Raw genomic sequence first — 25,288 nt, 5'->3', positions numbered from 1 at the left:
TCTCTCCTTCATTTTTCATTTTATCTACTCAACCTGTTTTTTCTTTATATTTTTTTTTCATATTCTGTATTGTATTTCCTATGAAAACTATATATATATAATATTATAATTTTAAATATTAAAAATAATTTTAATTCTTTATGTTTATATTTTTATAGAAAAACTACATAAAATTATTAAACATTGAAAAAAATAATTTATTTTTCACAGATATTTTATAGAAAAATATATGAAGGGTCTGTGCTAATATAGTCAAATGTTTGTATGTTTTAATATTTTGTTCCTGATTTATTAATATTTTTAAAAATATTAGCATATAAAATATTTATAAATATAAAAATTAAATAAATTTAAAATATAAAATAATTTTCAATAAAATTTTCAAATATTTTAATAAGAAAAGTGAATTTTACAAATACAATTCACTATTCAATAAATCTAAGATAAAAAAATTATCTCATACATTAAACAATAAAATCATCCTATTTATCTCGATAATTTGTTTTACTAATTAAAAGATATTATCAACAAATGATGAGTACAGTAGTAAGATATATTATATTCACAAGGGAGACCCAAGTTTGTACCTTAATAACAACATTGTTGGAAGGGATAAACACTACCCTCGAACATATATCGTAAAACTGACATGAAAAATACTAACAAGAAAAAGACAACAAAACATTAATTCTTTTTATATTAAAATTTATATATTTAAAAATTTAAAGTAAAAATCTTTGCTCGAATAGCATTGACATTGTTGCCGATGTAAAAAATGTGAATTCCAACGTGTTGAAGCGTTCATCCTCTTACTTAAGTATTGAAGAGAAATTATAAATAATTTTAAACATCATATAAGATATATAAATATAACAACTAAAATAAAAATAAAAACATTTTTTTCAAAAATATTTTTAAAAAATAAAAGATCAGACCTAGAGGCGAATCCAAGGGCTGATAAGGGCCCTAACTCTCTTAAAATGAAAAATTATTGTTTTAACCCTTTAAAAAATTTTAAAATTTTAAATTAATAAAGGTAAAATTACAATTTGACCCCACTAAAATTATAAAAATTTAATTTAATGCTTTAAAATTATAAAAATATAGACTATTAAAAATTAAAATTTCATTTCGACCCATTCTAAAAAAAATTTCTGAGTTCGTCCCTGATCAGAATCATTTACAAATATGAATAAATTTAAACAAAATTTGAGTTTCAAATCAAACCGAATTTAGATTAATGTAAATGATGCTATACATAAATCCAACCCAATATCAACCACATGTCCAGCCCATGAACATCTCTCCGCACTCTTTTTTTTCGTTTTCTTTCACATTCATCGTATAAACACAAATTACAGGCAACTATCCAGGTTGTCTAATGTCTGGTACGGGAAAGAACTGTTTTCTGAAAGTTTCAATCATTGCAAATAAAGATTACAAAACTCAAAAGGAAAGATCACATATGGTGATTGGCAAGAAGGAAAATCAACGAAAATGTTGAGCTTTAATCGGTGACACCACTGACTAAAATAAATAACTGATGAAATCACTTACAAATCACAAGGATACAGATATGTACATGAGCTGCAACCTAGTTTTTTTTATGAGTGATTGAAACTTGAAAGCTTGTTTTGTTCCTTTGTTAATGTTGCTGGAGCGGCTCCAAGTCGGGCTGTGTTGGGTATTCAAATCCATGAAGGGCTGGCATTCGTCTTAAATCGTCTTCAGAATAGGCTGGGATGAACCAGTACTTCTTATCTAGTCCAAACACCTGAATTCGGAAAAGAGTAATTTTTGTCTATCATGATTTTAAGTTTCAGAATTCGATTGGGGTAAAGTTTTCACTTCAAATCTGTAATCCTCAACTTAAGGACAACTAAAGATGAACTTATTGTAAAACTATTTATAGTTTCCATGACAGCAATGGTAAGATATGCATTTATGCAGCTTGGAAATGTGTCATTTTCGGACTGATGTTGTGTGGTGTATTGATGAAGCTATCAAGTGAAGGGAAGTCTATCTACATAAGCAAACACAATATGGTCAAGCGAAGCATAGAAGGACCGAAGATGAAGGATCAACTATATTTCCGATCTTTGATAAGTTCAATTGTCAAACAGGTAACAGAGCAACTTGAGAAATAATCTCCGAAACACAAATGCTGAATATCTGATCCTTTCGTGCTCTCCCTTACCATTTTCTTTCCAATATTTATTCAATGCTTAACATCTTATGTAATAGACAAGTACTTGAAGAGACGCCCAGAGATTGGATGAAACATACAAAAATAGGAAAAAGTATAGAAGTCGAAAGCGAGGGGTTCGGGAAGGTAGAAAAGGGAATTAACCTGTTCGAAATTCTTCTTCCAACCAAGGTCATAACGCCATTTTGGAGAGGTTTTCTTCTCATATGCCTGTAAAATAAAACATGTAAAAACGAGACCTTAACTGATTACTTTGGCAACAAAGGGAAACATAGATTATTACCTCAATAGTGGAGGTATTGGCTCCAACCAGTGTTATGTGCATAATCAGAAAGCCAAGAATACTCAGCATAAATGCTATGTTTAAAACTGAAAAAATTTTGAATTACAATCGGTTACAATATATTGACAACCAATGAGATGGAAGATACTTAAACCCTTTAGAAACTTACCAAATGTGATAAAAGTAGCTGCAAGTGATCCTGGTGTTTCATCTACCTCGCCTTCCATAAAAAACTCCATAAAAACTCGCAACAACAATAAACTGACAAGTGTGGTCTCAAGAAATGTGTAAAACTGCATCAAATTTAAGAAAAAAAACATTGATGTCTGGTTGGCATAAGAATCTATTCAATAAGTGTAAAGTCTGGTTGGCATATGAATCTATTCAATACGTGTAAGACTTGATATACCGATTGCGAGCAGAAAATATGTTGTGGCAAGAGAACAATGCCGAAAGAAACGAATCAGCCTAACAAAGTACCTCATCAATGATAATGTGCGGTTACAAGACTTGTGATAGATGCATTAAAATAACATACCAAAAATAGAAGGAAATACTTGTAGTTCAATGCCCCAACGCAGTTGACAACCCAAACACAGTGATGGTCCATTTTTAGTATACACCTCCTACCTGAAATCAATTAATAAACCAAGGAATCTTTCACTAAAAGATGGCATAACAACAAAAGCTACAACCCGAAGAATTCATGTAGCTAGACGACTCACAAACAGAGCAGTGGTGAGCACGAGGAGGTTTAAATTGTTTGCACTTGTGACAGAAACGTATCTCCTGGCTCGCAGCTACCATAGCTGATTGCTTAGGATCTAATTGTGCACTTCCATAACTAGAACCTACCAAAGGATCGGCATCACCTTTCTCCTCATCCGTGAGGGGCCTCCAATTTGGTGGGACACCCCCGGGGTCAGTTACAACAACAGAAGAATAGCACCACATTACCATTACCAGCTGAAAAACAAGGTAAGCTTACTTCAAAATGCAGCAGTGCCATCTAACAAAACCAATCACAACACATAAAAGGAAATCAAACCGTAAATATTGTCACAACTAATTTAAGGTTTCATATCATTTATTCACTCTGTTATTTTCATTGCAAAACCCCCACTAAGCTAAACCTCAGAAGTCATGAAGTCACTCAATAAAAATTCACAATAATTAAGTTCTCATGTCATCTTTTATCACCAAATAACGAAAACTTGAGCTAAAAATGAATTCTCTTTACAATAAAGTCACTTGTGTATATATACTCACCAATTAAAATCACTTAAATTCACTCTCCTCCTTGAAAAAACAATCCTATATTCCATCACAAATCAAATCAAATAAAAAGCTAAAGCTAAAATCTTTGTTGTTCAAAGGACAATTACTGACATAAACAAATCATGAAACACGAGAGGAAATGAAGAAAAGGGTATACCAGAGAATGAAACACGATGAGAACTACGATGGCAAAAAAGGTTTCAAAGCCTCCAAGAAAGAGACTAGGACCATAATGAGCAATGACCACAGCATAGTAAGTGAGGCCGATAACCGCAAGAACGAAAACGATCATAATCGAACCCAAAGCACGTAGTGCCGTACAGAATTTGAACACGTTCCATGCCATAAAATTAAAATTTTATTTATTCTGTATAGAACAAAGAGGAGATTTTGAGGGGAGCGGAAAAAAGAGATTTCAGGAGGGGGGAATTTGGAACTCCGATGGAGAAAAAGGAATTCCGTTCCCCGGAATTTGGGTCAAATAATGAATTTGATGATGCAATTGGTATTTTCGATGCTTAGATTTGGATTAGAACCTTGAAATTTTCCTTATATAGTAACATGAAAATAAAATATATAATCAAATTTTATGTACTGGACGTAATGATTTCATTCAACACGGTTTTCTCGGGAAGCCCAGAAAGAATTTTCTGAGAAAATTGATGGGGCTTGGTCTCAGTTTCTTACTGGGCCTTAAGCCTAAGCGACCCTTATGCTAGTTTCTTAAAATGTCTCACTTCATTTTCAGTAATCGATTATTATTCTACGGGCGAAGTCAATAATTTGGTGCTACAAAGTTAGAAATAAAATAATTTTTTTTGAAGATGAAAAGCATAAATTTTGTATTTGGTGACGAAATACTCACCCACTTACTTAATTCACCAAAAAGATCAAATCTTTATAATGATAGGCATGTTTATGCTCAAATATATTAATATGAAATTCGAATACAAATACTTCAAGAAAAATAAAAAAGTGTGAACAAAACCGAGATCAACACATTCTATACTTCACTAGTAACTAATTCTGAGACAAATGAAAATGCACACCATGTCTGATTTATAGTTTCTTAGTTTAAACAAAAAAGATTTAAACAGGGCAAAGACATAGAAAACCTAAATAACAAGAACTGATATATCTTTCAAGCTACCAACAAAATCACATTTCGAAAAAAGACCCAAGTTAATCTTCATCTGAATTCACTTAAGAAATCTACTTCATCATACTAACAATGATTGTCAACTCAAAATCAGATTCCCATAAGTTAATACATGCGATCCGAGAGGAAGACCGAAGAGGCTGCTCGAGAGAATTGCTCCATTGACAAGCGGCTATTCGGATTTAAGATCTTGAGTAGGATAATAGTATGAGCCTCCGTTTTGAGCACCATCAACTTTAGACCCCTCTTTCAACTGAATTACACCAGCAATGAATAAATTAGTGGAATGGAAGAAATGAAACTATCAAGCCGGAAGACTTGGTATGTGAGGCCATGCATGTAAACCCATCAAGACTCATGAAACATATTATAAGCAAGAAAAAATATTTGGAAACAACGGTTTTAAGCATATTTATAGAAGTGTAAAAGATGCCAATGCAAGTAATAAGGGATACGCAACAACGGAAATGAGCAACTTACCTTCCTTAGGACCTTCTTATGATATCGATAGCCCTAATCACACAAGAAACAAATTTATCACACAAGAAAAATTATCATCTGATTACATGAGAAATCATGCACTGGTTCATTACCTTGTCAGTGCCATAGATATAATCACAATAAGTAAAAACTGAAGCAAAGTTGCTCTGGCTTTGTCCTCCAACATAGTGATGATAATCATGGTAATCTGCACCGCCATAAAATGGGATAAATCTTGTGGGAGTCCAAGGGAAGTCATACCTGCATAAAACAACTTACACTGTGAACTGCCTACTTTAGCATCAGAAAGCACTTACTAGGTTCATAAACTGAACATTGTTATACAAATTGCATTAAACCTTAATAACAAGCTACCACTTTTACGCAGGAAAGGTAAAAGTTTATTTTCATCTCCATGGTTGTTCATAGGTCAATTTTACACATGATAACCATAAACCACATGCAGATAAATATATTAGCTGTTTCAATGTGCTACTCCTTTAAACCTGGCCTTTATGATGCCAACAGTCAGACATGTTTATGGCTTATGGCTAACCTATTATCCCAATCACTCTAGATCTTAATCCCAATCACTCTAATAGCAAGTTCCCGACTTGATAGTCATTATCCATCAAGTACTCTGTATTTGACACAAGTGTATGACACATGGGTTTAGGGGTATAAGCTCCAGGGATCCTCCAAATACATGGAAAAACTTGGAAAATTTTGTTCACATACTAGTATCCAACAGTCACACTCGAGTCCAAGTAACATAGTTCATTACTTTTAATTAACTCACAGCAATCAGTTAATAAATTTTCAAATGATGAAAACAGAACAAAGTATTAGAAATGGATGTAACCATTGACAGAATGCAATAATAGCAGGCAAAAGAAAAATATTGAACAAGATATAATATAGATTATTGCATTCCACCACATTTTAAGGGGTAATTAGTAGTAATTCCCTGCGAAACAAAGTTCAACTTATGAAAAAGAACATATCAAGAAAAAGTTGGCAACTGTTGAAAGATCCATCAAAACACAAGCACTTTGTTATAGAAAGGAGGCTCTGAAAAGTAATGAAAATTATTCTAAAGTTGGCATCATTCAGTCACAAGATTAAAGAAACAAAGGCTATTGAGCAAAATGGAAAAGTAAAAAAAATATACAAAAAGGTTAAGCTCTAGTATGCATACCCACTGTGTGTCTCTATTGCTTCGATTTGCCGTAAAGCTATCCATAACCAAAACGTGATCATATGCCCCGGAACAATTGCTGGACCAAGAAAAGAAGGAATCCCGAGGATCAAAACTTCCAACCAATGTGCATATGGTGCGGCAAAGCCGATTGGAGCAGTGTATTCGTGGTGAACCCGATGAATTTTCTCGTAGCCCCATTTACCATGGAGGAACCTGTGAATCCAGTAATTGGTATAATCTTCTATCATGAAATATACAGTCAACTGTGCCACAATCTCCCACAACGATGGTAATGGCAGCCCTGTTCGAATCCCGATAATCTGTCAAGGAAACATCCTCATTCTCAGCTAAACATAAACCAATACTATGCCTCAGAAACTTGTACAGTTTAGTACAAAATAAAAATATTAAAAAGGAATTTGAAAACCCTTATCATTTAAGCTAATTTATGGAGGTTGCAACAATAAGATTACAGATTCAAAATTATTAGAAAGTGTCCTATTAAATGTCTAAATGAACATAGGAATCTATATTCAAATCTCCAAGAATCTCACTAATGAGACTGAAGAATCAACTCCCTACAACAGAGGGGGAAAATGATATGAATTGATCTGTCACTGAAACTTTTTTTTTTTTTTTTTGGGGGGGGGTGGGAGAATATTAAACAAATTTCCCATGATGAAAATGAAAATCTCATTAAGTCCAACATAAAATTTAAGAATCCTCATGTTTACACAAGCATATCCAATGAATAAACAAATTTCCTACTACGACAAATCACATTCTCCCGAAACTCAAGCTTTCACCAAAAAAAAAGGTCACCCAAAAGGTCCCAACTTTGTAATCGAACATAAAAGTTTTAAACCAACCCAACCCACAAAAATCCTGAAAAATCGAATGAGTTTTTACCTTAATTGAAGGATAAGAGACTAACTGCAAAGGACCCACAACAAGAACAAACATCCGCATAACATCCTTATAACATTTGAACATCTCGGGCAACGACAGGCTAACTTTGGGTTGAATCTTGTATTTATCGAAACCCAAAGATCTCATCATCTCAACAAAAACGAGCGGCAAAGGAACAACAGAAAATATGAGGAACAAAAACAAGATGTTGTGGCAGTAAAGATAGTAATCCGATTTTTTAGCCGAGTACTTGAACCACATGGTCTCGGCCGCCGTTAGGTTCCGTCCCATGAATGTAGCAGCCTCCTCGATTGTGTCGAACGGCAACATTTTCAGTATTGGTGGTGGCGGTTTTATTGCTTAGTCAAAAGATGCGGCAATTTAAGGGGAATCGTCTGTAGCTTGCATGAATTTGTGAAACACTTTTGAAGACTAATTTTACTTGTTTCTTTCTTTGCATGCAGATTTGGAAATTGGAGGGGAATATATATATACGAGGATTTATTTAATAATAATATTAAAATATATAAAATTAATATAATAATGTATATTTAAAATATAAACAACAATGATCTGATATAAAAATAAATATTTTTAATATATTTTGAGGAAATACTGGAAAATATATTTATATAATATTATTATATTATTTTCAATTCAACTATTAGCTTTATTTCGACAAAAAGAATATGCATTTGAGGAGCTGAAAACGTAATACTACTCCTACCATATGTAAGGTAAGAAACCAGGATCCGATGCCATTCTGGCTCTACATTAGCATGTGATCTGTCTGTTTTTAAAAGGAAATAATTCCCTATACTATATAATTTCGGCTTCCACCTTGTTTGCAGCTGAACAAAAATACAAATTTGAAAATTAGGTTTAAATTCATTTTTTTGGACCTAGGAGTTTTTGCTCGAGTTCAGTCCGACTCGAATCAACTGTTTTGCTGTAATTTTGTTGCTATTTTATTACTATTTTGTTATTATATTGTTCTTATTTTATTGTTATTTTTCGAATATTGTATAACTCTTATTTTATTGTTAATTTTGTTACTATTTTAAAGGCATTTGCTTATTAAGTTACAACTATCTTAGTATTATTTAAATATAAATAGTTTTAAGACATTTTAATTTATTGGAAAATATTTATTTTAATATGGGCGGGTCTAGTTGGGCTCGAGTTTAGCATTTTTAATCTTAGTCGGATTTGGACAAAATTTTAAACCCATTTTTCAGATCAAACTAGGTCCAAATTTAGAAATATGAATTTAAAATTTTGTATCAATCGAACTGAACCCGACCCATGATTAGGTCTAGTTCTACAATAGTTTTGGATAAGTTTATCTTAAATAAGTTTTATTTATTGTGTTATTAATTATATTAATTTATTCTATGTTGTAATTGTTTAATATCTATTTTTTTCTTCATGTACAAAAGCGATACTTTTTATTTGGGAACTCGAATTTTCATTTTTTTTAATTTTATAAATAATCATATAGAAAACTATTAATTTCGATTCAGTAACAACAATAAAAGTATTTCAAAAAGAAAATGATGGGAAATCAAGTTAAAAATGGATTATTCACGGTGAAGATCAGAGTTATTAAAATCTATAGATTATAACAACACTTATAACAATACTATACATCAGGGGCGGATTAGTAGCTAAAATAGAAAAATTCTTTATTTAGATTATTTATAATTTATAAAATTATAAATATATAAATTATTATTATTATATTTTTATTATTGTAAAAATATAAAATTTAATTCGATTTCGAAAATTTTTCTAATTCAGCCAATACTATACATACATTATAGTTAAATCTGATTTTAAAGTTGAACCCTAAAAAATAGATTTAACCTGAAATCTGATGGAAAACGATGTGAAGTATTTATGATTATGCAAAAGTAGCAATTATTTACAAAGCATTAAAAACAAATGAAGTAATTCTAAATGATGAGTAGGGTAGGGGTTTAATATTTATTTTAGCTTTCACTATGCCAGGCTATGATAAGTCGTGGGAATAAGAATGCTCTAATTATTACAACTTGTGCAAAGGAAAAAAATCAAAGCAGATATATATAAATTTTATTATTGATGTAAAATTATTTTACACTTATAATTATATATTTTAAGAAAGTAAAAATCTAATATAAAATTTTTAAATAAAATAACTAGAAATATTATTTTAAAAAATATGTAAAGACAAAATCCAAAAATAATAAGATTGATGGATATATTAAATGTCTTATTTTTGTCTCATCATTAGTCCTTTCACGCTACTTCCTTTTTTTTTTTTTTTTACCTTGAGTCACTAACCCTAACAACCCAATCATTATTTGATTTTGGTCTTTGTTTGACCCTTCAAAGATTTCATTTTCTTATAAATGGAGCGTGTTAAATTAGGAAGAAAATAAAGAGAATGGAAATGTTTGAACGATTGAAAAAAATTATATGATATGCATACTTCATATTTTGCATGATTACTGAAAATATAAATCTGTAGACGATAGAATTGGATACAAATCTCCAGAAACAAAACAGGGAAATGTGAGTTGAGAAAGAAGGTAATAAGCAGAGGACTGTGGGCACTAGTGAGAGTGCAATGTATGCATGATAATTTCAGTGATATCATGCCAGTGGCAGTCATCAAATGATAAAAAGCTGGGCAACAATAAAGTGATAAGATAAGAGTTACTTTTTTATTGTTACTTTTTTTGAAGTGAGAAATAAAAGTCAAAACAGTGTTGGATTTTATCTTTTAAGCCGGAAAAGAAGGGGTAAAATGCGTATCGAAATCCAATCATACAGAGTGGACCAAAGCAAAAGCTCCTGTGATGGGTGACTGATGATTAGCGCCCCAAAATATCGGTGGCGAATGCCGATATGATCGATGGTGATGTGATGTGTGGTAATCATTTGGTGCTTGGACTCTCTTTCTTGTTTCCCATGAGCATGCGATATCAATCCCCATTACTGCTACTGTTCTTCTGCACGTTTTTTCCGACCCTCCTCACCATTACACGCCTAACAAGGAAATTGGTTAAGAAGCCCAATCTGTAATGTACTTAAAACTGCCGAACAAGCCCGCAATTATCAAACAACTTCTTAAAGGGTTCCACTTTGGGCTTTGGCCTCCAACAACTGTTAAAAAAGTCCGATGCTCTGACGCCACCATAAATTTGTCCGATTTGATTTCTGCAGGCTGATTGAATTTGGGATTTGCATAAATTTCAATTCCTGTTCCATATAATAATTTCGATTTAAATTCCCGAAAGGGTTAAAACAACAAGAAGAAGTCTTCCAAGTCTTTTAAACATTAAAAAAGCTCAAACAGCGGTTCCCCCTTTGGCCACTTTTGGTCGGATCTTTCAACGGTTTCCGGGTTGGGACCCAACGCCAACCTCCGGCGTAGCCAAAACTGTGTCTTCTTGTTCCGTTCTCTTATCAACGAAGCAAAAAAAAAAAAAAAATCAAAAGGGAAATCAAATAAATAGAGAAAAGAGAAGGAATGGGAGATCTCTTTATATGGATTCTTTCTTTCTTCATCCTCATTGCCCTTATTGTTCTCCTTGTGTATCAGGTCAATTCCTTGTTAAACCTACAATCTTTGTTTTTCTTTCATTTTTCCTTTTTCTGTGTTTGTTGCAATGGCATGGTGGGTAATGATTATTTAGTTGATTCTTCATTTTATTTGCAAGTAAATTACCTAATAAATGCTAAAAGAATGAGGACAACTATTATTTTTGGACTGCATTTACGTGTTGAACATTGTTATAGGATCGAAATTCCAGTAACATGGTTACATTGTGCATAGCTCATTAGTGATATTATGAGAATGGGAGGGAATGTATTATGACAGCTTGATGATTTTACTGATGGTATCGTTTTTGTTTGTTTTGCTCATCTGAGAATGGGAATGGATTGTAACAGCTTCATAATTTTGCTTCAGCTTATGTGCTTGGCTGATTTAGAATTCGATTACATCAATCCCTACGATTCTTCATCGCGGATAAACAGCGTAGTCTTACCGGAATTTGTAGTACAAGGAATTTTATGTTTATTCTATCTGTTAACGGGGCATTGGATCATGGCGCTGATATCTGCTCCGTATTTATACTACGATGTTAGACTGTAAGTTTTTCTCCCATCTTCTTAGACTTCTTATCAGTAGTGTAGTCCGTTTCAAGGATAGTTTTCTCTACCTTCGGTTCATGGTCGGATTTAAGCCCTGTCTCGTTGATCTGTTCTGTTTTAGTCCGACGAGCTTATCGATAATGTGCATGTTAGTTAAGGTAGCATTCAAACTTTGGAAAAATCTTAGTTCGTGTGTTTGATAGATAGCTTATTGTTTACTTTGGCATTGATTTGCTGCCCTCTGTTAGGTTAGAGACTGATGCTATGAAGCATCAAGCGTAAAAACAAATTTTCAATTAGCTTGTGAGTGTAATATGGCGCCGGGTTATGTTGTATCCATAGATGGACTCAATGAAATGCTTTATCGATCTTCATTAGAGTGAAAACAATAGACGTGAGGGGAGGTGCGGAGAGGATCTATTGGCAAACATTTATGTATCCGGAGAGGATTGAATGGAGAATTGCAATATCTGCATGAACAGCCTTGGCCTCCTTGCATAATTTTAGTTATTTGTAGATCAGTGCATATGATACTTAGAGGGTATTTGGTTTGTCGAACATAACATTATGGTCCATAATGTTATATTCCGAAATGAGACTAAAATGTTTAGATTTTAACATTCTGGTCATCTCGTAATATAAGTGTAATTTCATTACAAAAATTATTGGCTTAATTTTAAATTTTGGGCCAATTTGTCATTTATTTTATTATTGTAATGAATTTGGACTTTTTCTTAATAGTGAACCAGTGGATATCATACATTACAATTATAATTATTATATTTTATTTAATATTTTTATTTATATATTAATTCTTGATATAATTACAGTTGGTGTTGCAATCACTTTTCATGCATTATTATAATTATAATTTATAAATTTATTTCAACCCAATATATTTACTTATTAATATATAAATTGTAATAAAAAGTAAGAATTGTAATAATTTATCTTAATTTTATTGAAATTTAGATTAAAAATATTAAATGAATTAAAATTTGTTGAAAATAACAAATTCCATTACAATAACAATTAGATAAAATGTTACGTTCTGTCAATCAAACACCTGAATCTTACATTTCAACTAAATTAATTGATAATCTCACATTCTATCCATAATATTATATTTCCCTAATGGAACATAATCTTTTGTTTAGCACCGCGGGAGTTTTATATGCTTCTGGCCAATGCGCGGATTTTTTCTTTTCTTATCAGTTACACACAGAGACAGCACCTGGTAGATGTCACCGAGATATTTAATTTGCTTCATAGAGAGAAGAAGCGACGCCTTTTTAAACTCGCCTACCTCGTCGTTCTCCTCTTTTTCGATATATTCTGGTACCTTTTGTTATCCAATAAATGCAAAGATTTCTGTCTCCAAATATGTTTCTTTTAATTTTAGTAGCTGCTGACATGAGAAGTCTTGGATGTATTGTCAGGATGATCTGGTCCGCGATTGAAGACGATGATGATTAACCAGAGCCGTCACCTATCTCAACTACTGCCATTAATCGTCCATTAACATTTTTTTTCCTGCCTTGTTTCAGCTCGAATCTTTTGTAACTGATTTAACATAAATGGAAGGTTGTATTGAGAAAATATCAGTTGGTTTTAGTTCAATATATTTTTTTCAAGCATCTGGTATTTGTTGTTTTTTAGGCCATAAGCTAGCCGTCCGAAATTGGTGACATAAACAAGAATTAGCAAGAAAGGGGGAGAACAATATATACAATTATTTTATTGATTTGTTGAGTTGATAAGGTGAGGCTAAGAATGATGAACAAGAAATTTAAGGCTTAGTGAACAAGATGCGAGGAAAATGCCATAGAAAAATTAGCTTGGAGCAGAAAATTATAGAGAATTTTCTATCAAAAAAAACCAAATGGGCTAATATATGGATCTAAAGTTCCCAACAAAAGCATTGAAAAATAGGTTGATTTTGGTGCTATTAGTACACAAAATGCTGTTATTTTGAAATTTTCCTTTTTTTTTTCTAGTTAATTAAACGGAGATATAAAATCTGGAGACTATTGTATTATAGATCGAATTGCATTTTGCTTCTTTTATTAAAAATCGACAAGCTAATATCCCTGTACATTAGATTAAAAAGTAAATTAATTATTTCATTATCTTATCTTTATTTATTTATATCGATAAAAATTGAGATAATTACAAAATAATCACATAATGACATGTAACATGTCATGTATACGTCATCCCGACATAAAAAATAATTTTAGTAATTAAATTAGAAAAAAATTAACAGAATTAATTTTTATTTAATATAAAAAATAATCTAACTCAATATGAGTCATACTTTTACTTTTACCTCTTAGATGGATTCGTAATGGTACAGAACAATGTACAAAATATGTTGAAATTAATTGAATCTTGTCTCATACATAAAAAGATTTTGATTTTTGTGTCATGTCTGTGTCACTTTTGGCTGTTCCGAGAGAGTATAAGGAGCCAGCTAACCTACCCGTGTTAACAGGCGCAGTTACAGGCAACTGAGTCAAAGTGTCGTATTCATCGAAGCTCAAACCCCTAAGTCGACAATGCTTTTTGGGGTCAAAAGTTGTTTACCACCATACTTTCCATTTATTTCTTCCCAATGGGAACCACAAGCTTTTCTCAATTCTACGCCAATGTTTTTATAATCCTGTTGGTCTATTTTGATTAAATACAAAATTTTAAAAGTTTAAAAATAAAAAATACCATTCAATTAATTTTTAATTTGATTCAATTTATTTATATTAATTAATTAATTAATTAATTTAATTTAATTTTTAAATTGATATATCAATCGAATCTTAATTCTAATTTCATGTGATAATAAATGAGTTATTCAAACACTATATATTAATTGTCAATAAGAGAAGGATTTGATTTTGTTTTGAAATTATGAGTCGTGATTTTGAGGTCATTTTTCTTTTTTTTTATTTTAAAATAATTTATTTTCTTTAATAGTATACAATTAGAGAATTAATATTCACATAATTACAAAAAAATACAATTAAAGAGAAACTGCTCATATAAAATCTACTATTGTCCCTCAAAAGTTCCAACCCAAATGAATTTTATAGATAAACAACATTTAATCAAAGCTACTCAAGCAAGTTTTACAACTTGCATTTGTTGAGTGAATATTAATATCCTACTTGCATTAAACTAAATTATCATCAAAGGGTAAGATTCTTGTGTTAGAAATACTTAAATCAAATTATTAAATTTTTAAAGAGATTAAAAAAGAAATTGTTTATATATCATGTCGATGCAAAGCAAATAAGCCCAAGAAGAAAATAGTAGACAAAATAAGAAATAAAGTCAATTATAAATTATGTACAAATGTAGTAAACAAGGAGAAACCATAATTTTCTTCTACCCAATCTTCTTTCCTACCAACCAAATCTATACCCACAAATTCACAGACCCCACCAACATCCCCCACTCTTTGTCATTTAAAATTCTTCACTTCCTAAAAAAAAAAAAGAAAAAAAAAAACCATGGTGGACCAATCAAAGTTGAAGCCAAAACCAACAAATTCACTACCCTTTAAAGGTGGTTTCCAATAGGCTAAAAAAGACAATCGAATCTCAACTATCCCCTTTAGCTGACAGTAAGTCCGATAAATGAATCTTAAACATTTGTAATCTCTTCGGTTGGTATCTTTTGTACCTACAAAATCCAACTATAACATCTATTACCACATTCCACCTTCATATGTACACCAAGGCCACAGCTCAAAGCTCTTTGCCACCAAATTGCTGCCACGAGAGTTGGAGTTTCCACGTCAAGAATATGATTTAATAAGAAGCCCCAAATTGTATAAATTCTTTCTTACTAGGCTCCCAAGTGATAACACTGCCCCACCAACCCCTACTGCTGCTTCTTCCCTTTCATGATATATCAAAGGCAATTCCTTTACCTTTAACTCCCCTAAACCAATCTTTTCTCTCACTGTTTCTATGATTTTGGGATCTGCTACATTCCCGATTGCATCCGTCACATAAAAAACGTTTCGAGCAATGTCATTCGTGGTTGATATTTCGGCTCTTGTCACGTTAAGACCGTTTTCTCGGAAAGTTCGGGTCACATTTGCTAATAGACCTTGCCTATCTGATGTGCATAACTCGAGCCTTACACCCTGCAATCATACAATTAATGCTTCAGTGTTTGCAAATACAGGATAAACATTAAAAACGTAAACGATTCCATATACATACATCGGATGCTCTCCTTTCAACAGCAGCTCGTAAGCATTGGACAACTCGTTGTCTTTCAGCTTCAGAACTAATGGGGGTTCCGTCTGTGTGCCTAACATAGAATTCCATATATGCTTTATCCTCAACTGTGTTGATGGTGGCATGGAACACAACATATTGCATATCCGTCAATGTACAAACAACATCGAACAAAAGCTTGGCTCGATCCTTGCACTGAACGTTCACGACCGAATAACCTTTTTCCGCCCAATTTTGCACGGTGACCACGGGCGAATCTTCCCTACATTGCAAAACAGGCTTTCTTCCGTAGTCACTATCTGCAAACATCATTTGATGTAACCTCCTCTCGGTGTGGGTTATGGCCAAAGAAACCGAAGTTTTCGCGCTACGGATATCGTTGTCTCCTCTCAAAATGTTCCTTAAACGTGATTTGATTCTGTCGATTTGCTGCGAGTCGTTAATCGGAGACCCCGAATTGCAGTCTTTAACGGAAATTAAAGACGCGATCCGGCCGTTATGAGTCCATACTTTAGCATCAACCACATCGCATTGCAGGTCAGCTAGAACTGCAAATACTTCAGATAAAAGACCAACTCTATCTGTTCCAGTTAATTCCAAAGCTGTTGAGCCATCAAATCCATGGCTTCTATCGGGGAATGAGGTCTCAAGGGACTGTATAAACCAGACAAAAAAAAAAGTTTTAGGGGGTAATTAAGCTAGGATTAAGGGGATTGAAGTGTAATTAAGAAATAATTACTTGTTCAATGTAGCTTATAACGCTCTCATCGGTTAACTTATTTCCATTTAAGTCAGTCACATGGAAAACTACAAAAATCAAAGGAAAATGATAGTGTCAAGAATTTTCAATTAAGACCCAGAAATAGTAACATGCCAAATAAAGCAAGCTTTCAGCTCACCATCCATGAACCACTGGCCATCAGATGAAATGTAAGCCTTCTTAATTGAAAGATTTAGATCTGTTAAAACTTGAACAGCGTCTAACAAAATTCCATCTCTTCTGGCACTATCAACCTTGACAAGAGTAGCAGTGGGGCAAACGGCATTGTCAATTACCACCCTTTAATAACAAGAAAACGCAGAGGAATGAGGAACCTTTAAAACTAGAATAAAGCCCCCAGAACTGAGAAGAGCATTGAAAGCAAAATCAAACACATTATAAAACTTGTTTTTGTGATTTGAAGAGAAGAAACGTAAGAAAAACAAACCTAGGAGTTGTCATCCTTATAACAAGCTTCTCGTATTCATCAAGACAAGCATGCCACTCCATCTTCTCCTCCAAACTTTAAAGGAAAAAAAAAAAAAACCTTTTTTAATGCCTGGAGACACCTAGGAAACCAACAATGTTGTTGCCAAGTGAGAGATCCTCTTAAAGCTCCACTGTATAATACCTTCAACTAAATCACCATTAACAACTCCTCGCCACACTCTTCTTTTCTCTCCTATGTTCTCCACTTGTTCTTTGTCTCTAAAACAAGGAAGACTTTCAAAGCGCGAAACCACCACTTGTTCGCCCTTCAGCTCTGCTCCACCATGAATATATATATTTACATTAATTAATTCATTTAATCTTTTTCTTCTTTTTAAAAAAAAATAAGATTATTAATATCGAAAGTCGAAACCACGCCTTTAAAAAAACGAGAGGTGGTCACATCTTACATGGCGTGAGTAACGGCTGCCCGCATGACCTGTTTTTATTACATCATGATTCTACAAAAATCCCACGGGTCAACTTTAATACTGCCACGTCTCTATTGATCCTAGCTCGGATGCCACCTGTACAAAGCCACTGATAAGTGATAAGTATGTTTTAGTTTTTGCCGACGGTTCACACGTGATAACTAACCGGTCGGATCGGCTTTTTTTCTGTCACTTTGATATGCTCGATGGCTTCGGACTTTCGGTCTTCATTTCTAGTAGGGACAAAAGATTAAAATTTGATTTTTATTATAAATGTAATTTAACGGATTCAAATTTACTATTATTTATAATTTTAAATATGCAAGAAACATATTTTTTAAGATATATTTTTTAGGACTATTACGACAATAAAGTTAATATGACGTCAAATGGAAGTAAAAATCCAGGTAGAAAGTACACTAAACTACATGTATAAATTACGTGCCTATATATATTTCCTCGCCCAAACTATATATGTATACACCTAGTTAAAGTTGTGTATATATATTTATTCGTGAACCCTACCGCTCTCAATGGAATGTATTTAAGTAGCTCACCAACCTTAGAGCAACAAGTACAATCAGAAATCTTTTTAAAGGTAAAAATTAAATCATATATCTTTATGCCCGGTAAAAATATAACTTATTATTTTAATAATTTATATATTTATATTTTTAAATGATCAAATTAAACTTTTATCATTTTAGGGTTAGAGTGTAATTTTACTATTATTAATTTAAAATGTTATAAATTATAAAATATATAAATGAATAATTTTCTATTTTAGAGGGCCGAGGCTCCTACATCCCCCAACTTCTTAAATATTAAATTCATACATTTTCGAATATAATTTCTCAAAATTTAAAATTACATCATTTTAGATATAACTCTTTTCGATTTGAACAACTTTCTAAATTTTAAATTTTAAACTTAACACATTTTCAAGTACAATTTCTTAAATTTTAAGCTTACACCAAAATACATATTGCCTTTTCAAGCACACTTGGCCTTCATGAACATGAAACCTTTCCCGACAAACAAGCCTCTTTTAAGTATCCATTGCTTCCCAAAAGATTTGATCACCTCTTTTCCCCACCATACTTCCAACACCCAAGAACACTCATTTTCTTGGACAAGAAAAAAGTTTCTCCCTACTTTCTCTACCATACTTCCAACACTAATTGATTTTATGTATCTGCACCTTACACGAATAAATTATTCTTAAACTCTTAACCCTAAATTAGAATAAATATATATATATATCTTAATGTAATGTGTTTGACAATTATTTTTTATTTTCATTGTCACCGTTACATTTGTAACTAAACATATAACCATTCCGTCACTATTTTTAATATCACCACTATATGATAATTAATTTTATCATCATTGTCATTATTTTTAATCTTATTAAAATAAAATTTACTGCTCATTCGAATCGACCTTTAAGACCAAATAATTCAACGTAAAAAGTCAAAATTTTAGAAACTTTTTCTTAAACTAAACTATAATCAAAAGATATTCGAAACCATGATTAAAACTTTTATCAAATAATTAAAAATACGAGTATAAACCCTATCCCCGTCGATATAGCATTCACGAAAAAAATGGAAACAGCTAACTTAAACTTCGAAATATATTTCAGTATTTGAATGTATTTTCCAGGAAGCAAATTCATATTCCTTATAGAACGGTCGATATTTATGAGAGGCAAATCTCACGTGTAGGCATTTAATTGGTAGGGTATCCATAAATTAAACACTGCACGCCTGTAGTTGTTGAGTCACGCGTTGGGATTTATTATGTCGTCTCTTATAATAAAACTTTTGGTCTATGTTAATAGTCTTGAACGTGTTGATCACACAAGTGGACATGCTGTCATAATAAACACCCCTACCCCAATACAGTGGTATGGGACGGACCCAAGGTATGCACATCACGTGCAGGCTTGACAGAAACACGTTCTCCGGTTTATCTACACCGTGTCTTTCACCGCTTCCTACGTGGCCTTTTCTAATGTCTAAACCGTTTAAAACAAATAAAGAAAAAGGCAGCTTGTCATGTTTAGTTGAGTCAATAATATAACTTATATCTTACCAAAAAATTAATAATATGAAATAATAAATTTCAACTAACCTCAATTCAAATTTTTTAAAAAATGAGCGACTTTTTTTTTTTTTTTAAAATCTAACTCTCCGTTGAGGTGAATCGCCGCAACGATGTTTGAAGTTTGAACTGCAATTGGGTGACGATGGTTCCGCATGATAGAGTATTTGAAAACTTCCAGACACTCTCCCTTTCGAACGTGCATTACACTAACCCAAATCCGACAGCTGTTCGTGTCTTTTAAAAAAGACAGAAGGCGTCTGACAGTTATTGGTTGGCGGTTAAAACTTTGAATCTAAGATTTTTTACCCAAAAGCTTTTGGATGATTTGGGTATGGCAAAAACCGGTGATATTCCCGCCAAAGCAAAGGCGATAATGGGGACCACGGCATCGCCGAAATATCCACATCGATAAAATAAATAAAAAAATAGCAATTTAAAGAGAAAGAGCAACCCATAAACCAAAAGAAAGAAGAAGAAAACGTGGGGCCCACTTGTCCGATGTGGAAAGTAGAAGAATTAGGGATGGGTCATTGGGTTGTCTTTTGCAGCAACGGAGAGCCAACTACGAGGCGACAATGAAGAGCCACGCATATGACATCTCAGCACGTCGGTATCTGGGTCCCTTCCTTTCTTACCTTACTTTATAATAATAATAATTTTGAATTTTTAAGGTTAACCCTTCTCGTTCTTTTGCGTGGTGGCGGACCGCCTCGTCTTTTTTGACCGTTACTCTGAACTTTTGGCGCCAAACTCGAATTGAGGCGGGAGTTAAGTTGGACAAAATGAAAAAGAAAAATTGCATATGCTGACCTGCTTTTTGTTTTTGGTTTTTCCATTTGAATAAATGTTCGTATATTTTGATACCAATCATAATTGTTACAAGAATTCGATTGAAAATACGTTCGTAATTACAATATTATTTTGATTTTTGTTTGTATTTATTAATATTTACTATAATATTAGGATTAATGTGATTAAAAAGTTTCAAAATTTCCAGGTTGTGCAGTAATGGTTGTTGGCTATAATATTGGTATGGGATGGGTAAAGCATGAACCTTAAAACATCAAGTTATGGCAGTGCAATTTTATATAGTTGCTGCCGTACTCTCCAAGGCTCTGACCACATACAAACATGAAGTGCTTAAACCTTAACGAAACTGAATCCAAGTATATTCACTTTATCGATCTGAAAATTGCAAAACCTTGCCCCACTCATGCTTTGAAAAAGAACACACTGAATATCATCTCTCTTCAATACCCTGCTTGCCTTAGAAGAAATGGTTGGAAGGCTATTACAAGGGAATAGGGTGGGTTTGCATGGATTTTGAAAACATCCACGACGTGTTACAATCCCGACTTGAAGTGTAAATGAAAGGGTACGGGGTACCCTATGCCAGCTTGGGTTTAACCCCGTGTAAACAGGTTTGAAAATCCAAGTGGGAACCCACTAGTCTTGATTGCGGTTGAGGCAGGCCCCAGTCCGAGCCTAAAATCCCACACTTACCTTTTATAAAGTGAGTTTTGTTTTCCCCGTTTAACATCATGTGTTAGGGTTGGGTTGAGCAGATTGACAAAATCATGACCAAAGGATTGATTTTGCCACACAAAATTGAGGCACTAACTAAGGTTTAGTGATGCCCCATGTCTTTTTCTTTGATCACAGCCCTTCCCCACCTGCTGCTTCATCACCAAAATTTTGGGATCTTCATTTATGAATCCTTAATCTTAGGTTTTGTCATTTCCCTTTTTTACTTTTTGTTGTTATTTTTCAATATAAAAGGAGATTGCAATTCATGATAGGTGAAGGATGAGATACCAATGTCAAAACTTTTTTAAATGTTGGGTTAAAATAAAAGCCTCATTTCGTGAAGGATAACCCACAAAAATAAATGGGTTGGTAGGTTTGAGATCCAGGCCAATGTTTAAGGCTCGCCTCAAATCCATTTTTCAGTTTTGGGCCCAAACACTTAGTAACTTCAGATTTATTATCAGTCACCTGTTAAGCTATGTTCAACATATGCAACTTTTCTCTTTTATTTAACATTTTTATTATTTCCTAAAGATTTAGAGATGACGTACAATGAATTCAAGCTATCAAAGAAATTAGTTTAATTCGAAGAAGATATAAGATTAAAATATTTTGATGATGGACAAAAAAAGATTCCACATGGATTGCCAATCACGTGGACGCCTTCATTCCTAATTAATCTAAAGTCCATGACTCTATTGACTTCCAATTAATTAAACCCCAACATGTGAAAGTCTTATATTTTGTTTTAGTTATTTTTCAAAGTATTTTTAGGGTAAGAGAAACAAATGTAAGGCAGTGGGTGCCATTCACATGGTATTTCATCTAACTTTCTCACCCTCCATCGACTTGGGGTTATTTTAATCTATTTCTTTTATTTTTACTTTTAATCATAAGATGGTGATTGGTTGATTTGTTTAATGAAATAGTTAGGCACTTGATTAAGATAAAAGCAAATCTTCTCTACAGCACTAACATTTAAAGCTACAGTTTCTATTTAGAGTTAAATTATTTCATTATTTGTAAAATTGATTTGAGATTTACATCTCATCAATTAAGCATCAAGGAAAAACAAATAAGATTTACAATAGTAAATCTGTAAAAGGTTGACGTCATATCAAGTATAATACATTAAAAATTTTAAAATAGATAGAGTTACGGGCTAATTGAATATTCCACTTAAGAGCAATGTATATTTATTTTAGATGATATAATTATTGGAATCTTTTATTTGGAGTAAATTGGCTCCTAATTAGGGATAAAGTTAGAAAATTGTTTTAGGAGAACATAAATGGATAAAAATAAGGAAAAAGTATAATTTTATTATATTAATTTGTGATTTCCTAAAAACTAAAGGGATTAAAATACAAAATTTTTCATATCGGGCAAAGTTAATGGTCCCCTCCCTCTGTCCCTTACTCTCAACTTTTTATTATTCATACGGCACTTTTTATCTTATATGTTACATTGATAAATAGTTTAAATTTAAAAAAATTAAAAAAATTAAAATATAATTTCAAAGATTATGAAAATAATCTTAACAAATTTAAAAATAAAAATAAAATAATAATTTTCCAAATTTAACCCAAAATCTCATAAAATATTTGCAACAAACTACACTAGTGTGCATTCTCAACAAGTAGTGAATATCGCACTGATACACACCATTTCTTATTAGAATTGGTGCATAAATGTTATGGTAAAATTGAAGTTAGAAATTCTAATATTATTCGTGTCTTACTTAGTAGGAATCAAAATTTTAATTACTACTGAAAATAAATTGATTACATTAATTTATTAATTAAATAGTAATGGGTGGAACTAATACGGAATCAGATTACGAAAAAGGCAATAATAAAATTAAAAGTCAGTTTGGTTGGAGAAAATGTTAAAATGTTAGTTTTCACAATATTACTTAATTGAATTAATTCATCAAAGTTAAAAGACAAAATTGTGAGAAATAAAAAATTCATTTTTGTAAAATAATTTTTTGTTTTTACAATTAAACAGTAAGCTCAACTTAGTAATATGAATAAGTAAATCCAATATAAAGAAATCAGTTTATGAACAAAAATATCGGGATCATCTGAAACGAATCTAGCATCAATACATTTTAAGATATGATGATGATAAAAAATACATTTTAATATATAAATGAGACAATTGAATCTAAAAAAACACAGTGGCCTACTGATGGGAGCTGAGTTGACTGATTACCCTAAACATGGCTGTGTTTTCTTGTCTTTTTTCTTCCTTTATATAAAAATATTAAATCCAAACGAAGCCGGCCATTTCTAATTACAAAATAAAACAGAAATTATGGGAAATTAATTATAGAAGACGTCATTAATCCATTATTATCTTATTTTTCTTAAAAATCATTATCCATCCAAGCCTTTTTGCTTAACTTCTCCTGTTGATTTTACTATTTAAAGCAGAATATTCACGTAACATTTTATCATTTTAAAAAAATTAAATTATAAATTTTAGAAAGGATGAAAATATAATTTTATTTTTTATTAGGGAAAAACTGTCACTAGAATGGAATTAATTTTTAAAAAAATTATATTTAATGTCTTTGGCCTAATGTCAACTTAATCTTAAAAAATAAAAATAAAATAAAACTAGGTTTGAGATAATTATACATATTGTTTATTGGTTATTACTCTTTCAACTTGCACCCAATTTCAACTCAACCACGGCTGCTATTTCTCCTTTCCAACAAACATATAATTGAGTTGATATATATATATATATATATATATATATATATATAATCTCTCTCTTAATATAATATGTGTATGCCTCACATGCATCATAATGTCCATAAAAGATGGTTCATCATGGCCTTATTATCCTTAATTATCCAATTAATTCAAGTCAAATTTGATTTATCTTTTAATTAAATAATAACTACTTGATATATACATCAAGACAATCAAACTTTAGCATGAAGCCAGGAAATGAGAATATCAATACATATGGGTGTGGCCTGTCCATGGATCATGTTATTCATCCCTCATTGATCTTGGGAAATGATTTTCTTTAATTATAAAGTACTTATGACCCTTTGGTTAAATGGTTCAATTCTACTTTTAGCCCTTCTTAATCTTAAATATACTCAATTTTAACTTCTTTTAATCACTTTATTCAATGAAAAAAAATTGTATTTTTAGTCCCTCTCAAAAAAAAAATTTTCACTTTTAAAAATTTATCTCAGCAACCCAACAAAAAATTCCTGGCTTTCCGAAGCTAACAGACACGTCTTGAGAGGGATGTACTTTTAATTATGCTTTTGGATGATATGATTGATTACAACCTAATAATGCATCTTAAAAATGAGAAATTTGTACCGGCTCAATTTTGGGTTTAAAAATGGTCATAAAGGAGCAGCAGCTTTGACAATCAAAGAACAACAATTAAACAAATTTAAATTAGTAAAACATGAAAGAATAAAACGAAAAAAAAAAAAACAATCAACTCGTGGAGTCATCTAAATAGGAAACAAGTAATAATACAACCATATAACATAATCATATGATATAATTAGAATAAAATAACAGCTTTTGTTAGTCCTATGTTTACTACTTGTAATAATAAAAAAAAATCAAACTACTACTTGTATAGTGGATAGTACTACTCTTGTTACCTTAAAACCTTCTTAAATAAGATTAAGATTGAATAAATATTTTATATTTATCATAGCTAGTAGTATTAAATTTTGAACTAATTATACTAAAAATCAACAAATTTAAATACAAAAAACAACCACCATAAAATTTATTCTTTAAATTGGATAAGCCAATTATATTTATTTTTGGTATGTCAAGAAAAGTACAATTGGTAAGGATAGGGTCTAATCCAACTTCACTTTGAAATGGTTAGAGATTAGCTATAGAATACTAAAGGGTCATAACTCATAGTTAGAATAAGGTTGCAGGGAGGGGTATTTATATTTGGCGTTGGGCGAAGAATGGACAATTCTCTGTGACTGAAGCTTATAAAGCAATTATGAAAGATAGTTGGTCACCATCTGATCGATGATTTATGGCAGAACATTTGGAAGCTT

At 31.9% G+C, this 25,288-nt stretch overlaps 4 protein-coding genes across 5 annotated transcripts; 1 reads left to right on the top strand and 3 right to left on the bottom strand.

Annotated features, from left to right (window-relative positions):
* Nucleotides 1-1,208: 1,208 nt before the first annotated feature.
* LOC108457102 (probable protein S-acyltransferase 14) lies at nt 1,209-4,324 on the bottom strand. The gene is made up of 7 exons (XM_017755957.2): nt 3,925-4,324; nt 3,215-3,455; nt 3,028-3,119; nt 2,659-2,782; nt 2,490-2,575; nt 2,351-2,416; nt 1,209-1,774 (listed from the first exon to the last, which is right to left on the bottom strand). The coding sequence occupies exons 1-7, from the start codon at nt 4,111-4,113 to the stop codon at nt 1,646-1,648; spliced, it is 927 nt and encodes a 308-aa protein (XP_017611446.1). The 5' UTR covers nt 4,114-4,324; the 3' UTR covers nt 1,209-1,645.
* A 340-nt stretch (nt 4,325-4,664) lies between these two features.
* On the bottom strand, nt 4,665-8,005 carry LOC108457103 (methylsterol monooxygenase 1-1-like). Its single transcript, XM_017755958.2, has 5 exons — nt 7,517-8,005; nt 6,605-6,927; nt 5,520-5,667; nt 5,407-5,439; nt 4,665-5,179 (listed from the first exon to the last, which is right to left on the bottom strand). Exons 1-5 carry the CDS (start codon nt 7,844-7,846, stop codon nt 5,099-5,101), a joined length of 915 nt encoding a protein of 304 aa, XP_017611447.1. The 5' UTR covers nt 7,847-8,005; the 3' UTR covers nt 4,665-5,098.
* A 2,524-nt stretch (nt 8,006-10,529) lies between these two features.
* Nucleotides 10,530-13,258, top strand: LOC108456017 (protein cornichon homolog 4-like). 2 transcript variants are annotated; one of them, XM_017754609.2, is made up of 4 exons: nt 10,542-11,105; nt 11,475-11,656; nt 12,875-12,997; nt 13,099-13,258. In XM_017754609.2, exons 1-4 carry the CDS (start codon nt 11,034-11,036, stop codon nt 13,133-13,135), a joined length of 414 nt encoding a protein of 137 aa, XP_017610098.1. In that variant the 5' UTR covers nt 10,542-11,033; the 3' UTR covers nt 13,136-13,258. The 2 variants fall into 2 exon arrangements, with proteins under 2 accessions (XP_017610099.1, XP_017610098.1); XM_017754610.2 differs by lacking the exons at nt 12,875-12,997; nt 13,099-13,258 and adding an exon at nt 12,038-12,433 and having other exon boundaries at nt 10,530-11,105.
* A 1,707-nt stretch (nt 13,259-14,965) lies between these two features.
* LOC108454613 (ACT domain-containing protein ACR8-like) lies at nt 14,966-17,589 on the bottom strand. The gene is made up of 5 exons (XM_017753132.2): nt 17,112-17,589; nt 16,803-16,963; nt 16,643-16,710; nt 15,886-16,557; nt 14,966-15,806 (listed from the first exon to the last, which is right to left on the bottom strand). The coding sequence occupies exons 1-5, from the start codon at nt 17,171-17,173 to the stop codon at nt 15,453-15,455; spliced, it is 1,317 nt and encodes a 438-aa protein (XP_017608621.1). The 5' UTR covers nt 17,174-17,589; the 3' UTR covers nt 14,966-15,452.
* Nucleotides 17,590-25,288: the final 7,699 nt, after the last annotated feature.

Source organism: Gossypium arboreum, chromosome 9 (genome assembly GCF_025698485.1).
Source record: "Gossypium arboreum isolate Shixiya-1 chromosome 9, ASM2569848v2, whole genome shotgun sequence".
In the NCBI taxonomy this organism is placed as follows: Eukaryota; Viridiplantae; Streptophyta; class Magnoliopsida; order Malvales; family Malvaceae; genus Gossypium; species Gossypium arboreum.
Note: the sequence above shows the minus strand (reverse complement) of the source record. Positions and strands in the feature narration are given on the sequence as shown.

What these genes read in the sequence shown, in the direction of transcription:
- LOC108457102 (XM_017755957.2), bottom strand. Translation starts at nt 4,113, where the DNA reads ATGGCATGGAACGTGTTCAAATTCTGTACGGCACTACGTGCTTTGGGT. An exon ending in TCATCGTGTTTCATTCTCTG is followed by an intron (nt 3,456 to 3,924) that starts GTATACCCTTTT and finishes CTTGTTTTTCAG; the next exon opens with CTGGTAATGGTAATGTGGTG. An exon ending in GGAAGAAGAATTTCGAACAG is followed by an intron (nt 1,775 to 2,350) that starts GTTAATTCCCTT and finishes TTCCGAATTCAG; the next exon opens with GTGTTTGGACTAGATAAGAA.
- LOC108457103 (XM_017755958.2), bottom strand. Translation starts at nt 7,846, where the DNA reads ATGTTGCCGTTCGACACAATCGAGGAGGCTGCTACATTCATGGGACGG. An exon ending in TCTCTTATCCTTCAATTAAG is followed by an intron (nt 6,928 to 7,516) that starts GTAAAAACTCAT and finishes TTTCCTTGACAG; the next exon opens with ATTATCGGGATTCGAACAGG. An exon ending in ATATCTATGGCACTGACAAG is followed by an intron (nt 5,440 to 5,519) that starts GTAATGAACCAG and finishes TTGTGTGATTAG; the next exon opens with GGCTATCGATATCATAAGAA.
- LOC108456017 (XM_017754609.2), top strand. Translation starts at nt 11,034, where the DNA reads ATGGGAGATCTCTTTATATGGATTCTTTCTTTCTTCATCCTCATTGCC. An exon ending in TTATACTACGATGTTAGACT is followed by an intron (nt 11,657 to 12,874) that starts GTAAGTTTTTCT and finishes TTTTCTTATCAG; the next exon opens with TTACACACAGAGACAGCACC. An exon ending in CTCTTTTTCGATATATTCTG is followed by an intron (nt 12,998 to 13,098) that starts GTACCTTTTGTT and finishes ATGTATTGTCAG; the next exon opens with GATGATCTGGTCCGCGATTG.
- LOC108454613 (XM_017753132.2), bottom strand. Translation starts at nt 17,173, where the DNA reads ATGGAGTGGCATGCTTGTCTTGATGAATACGAGAAGCTTGTTATAAGG. An exon ending in ATAAGGATGACAACTCCTAG is followed by an intron (nt 16,964 to 17,111) that starts GTTTGTTTTTCT and finishes TTGTTATTAAAG; the next exon opens with GGTGGTAATTGACAATGCCG. An exon ending in TTGAAAGGAGAGCATCCGAT is followed by an intron (nt 15,807 to 15,885) that starts GTATGTATATGG and finishes GTATGATTGCAG; the next exon opens with GGTGTAAGGCTCGAGTTATG.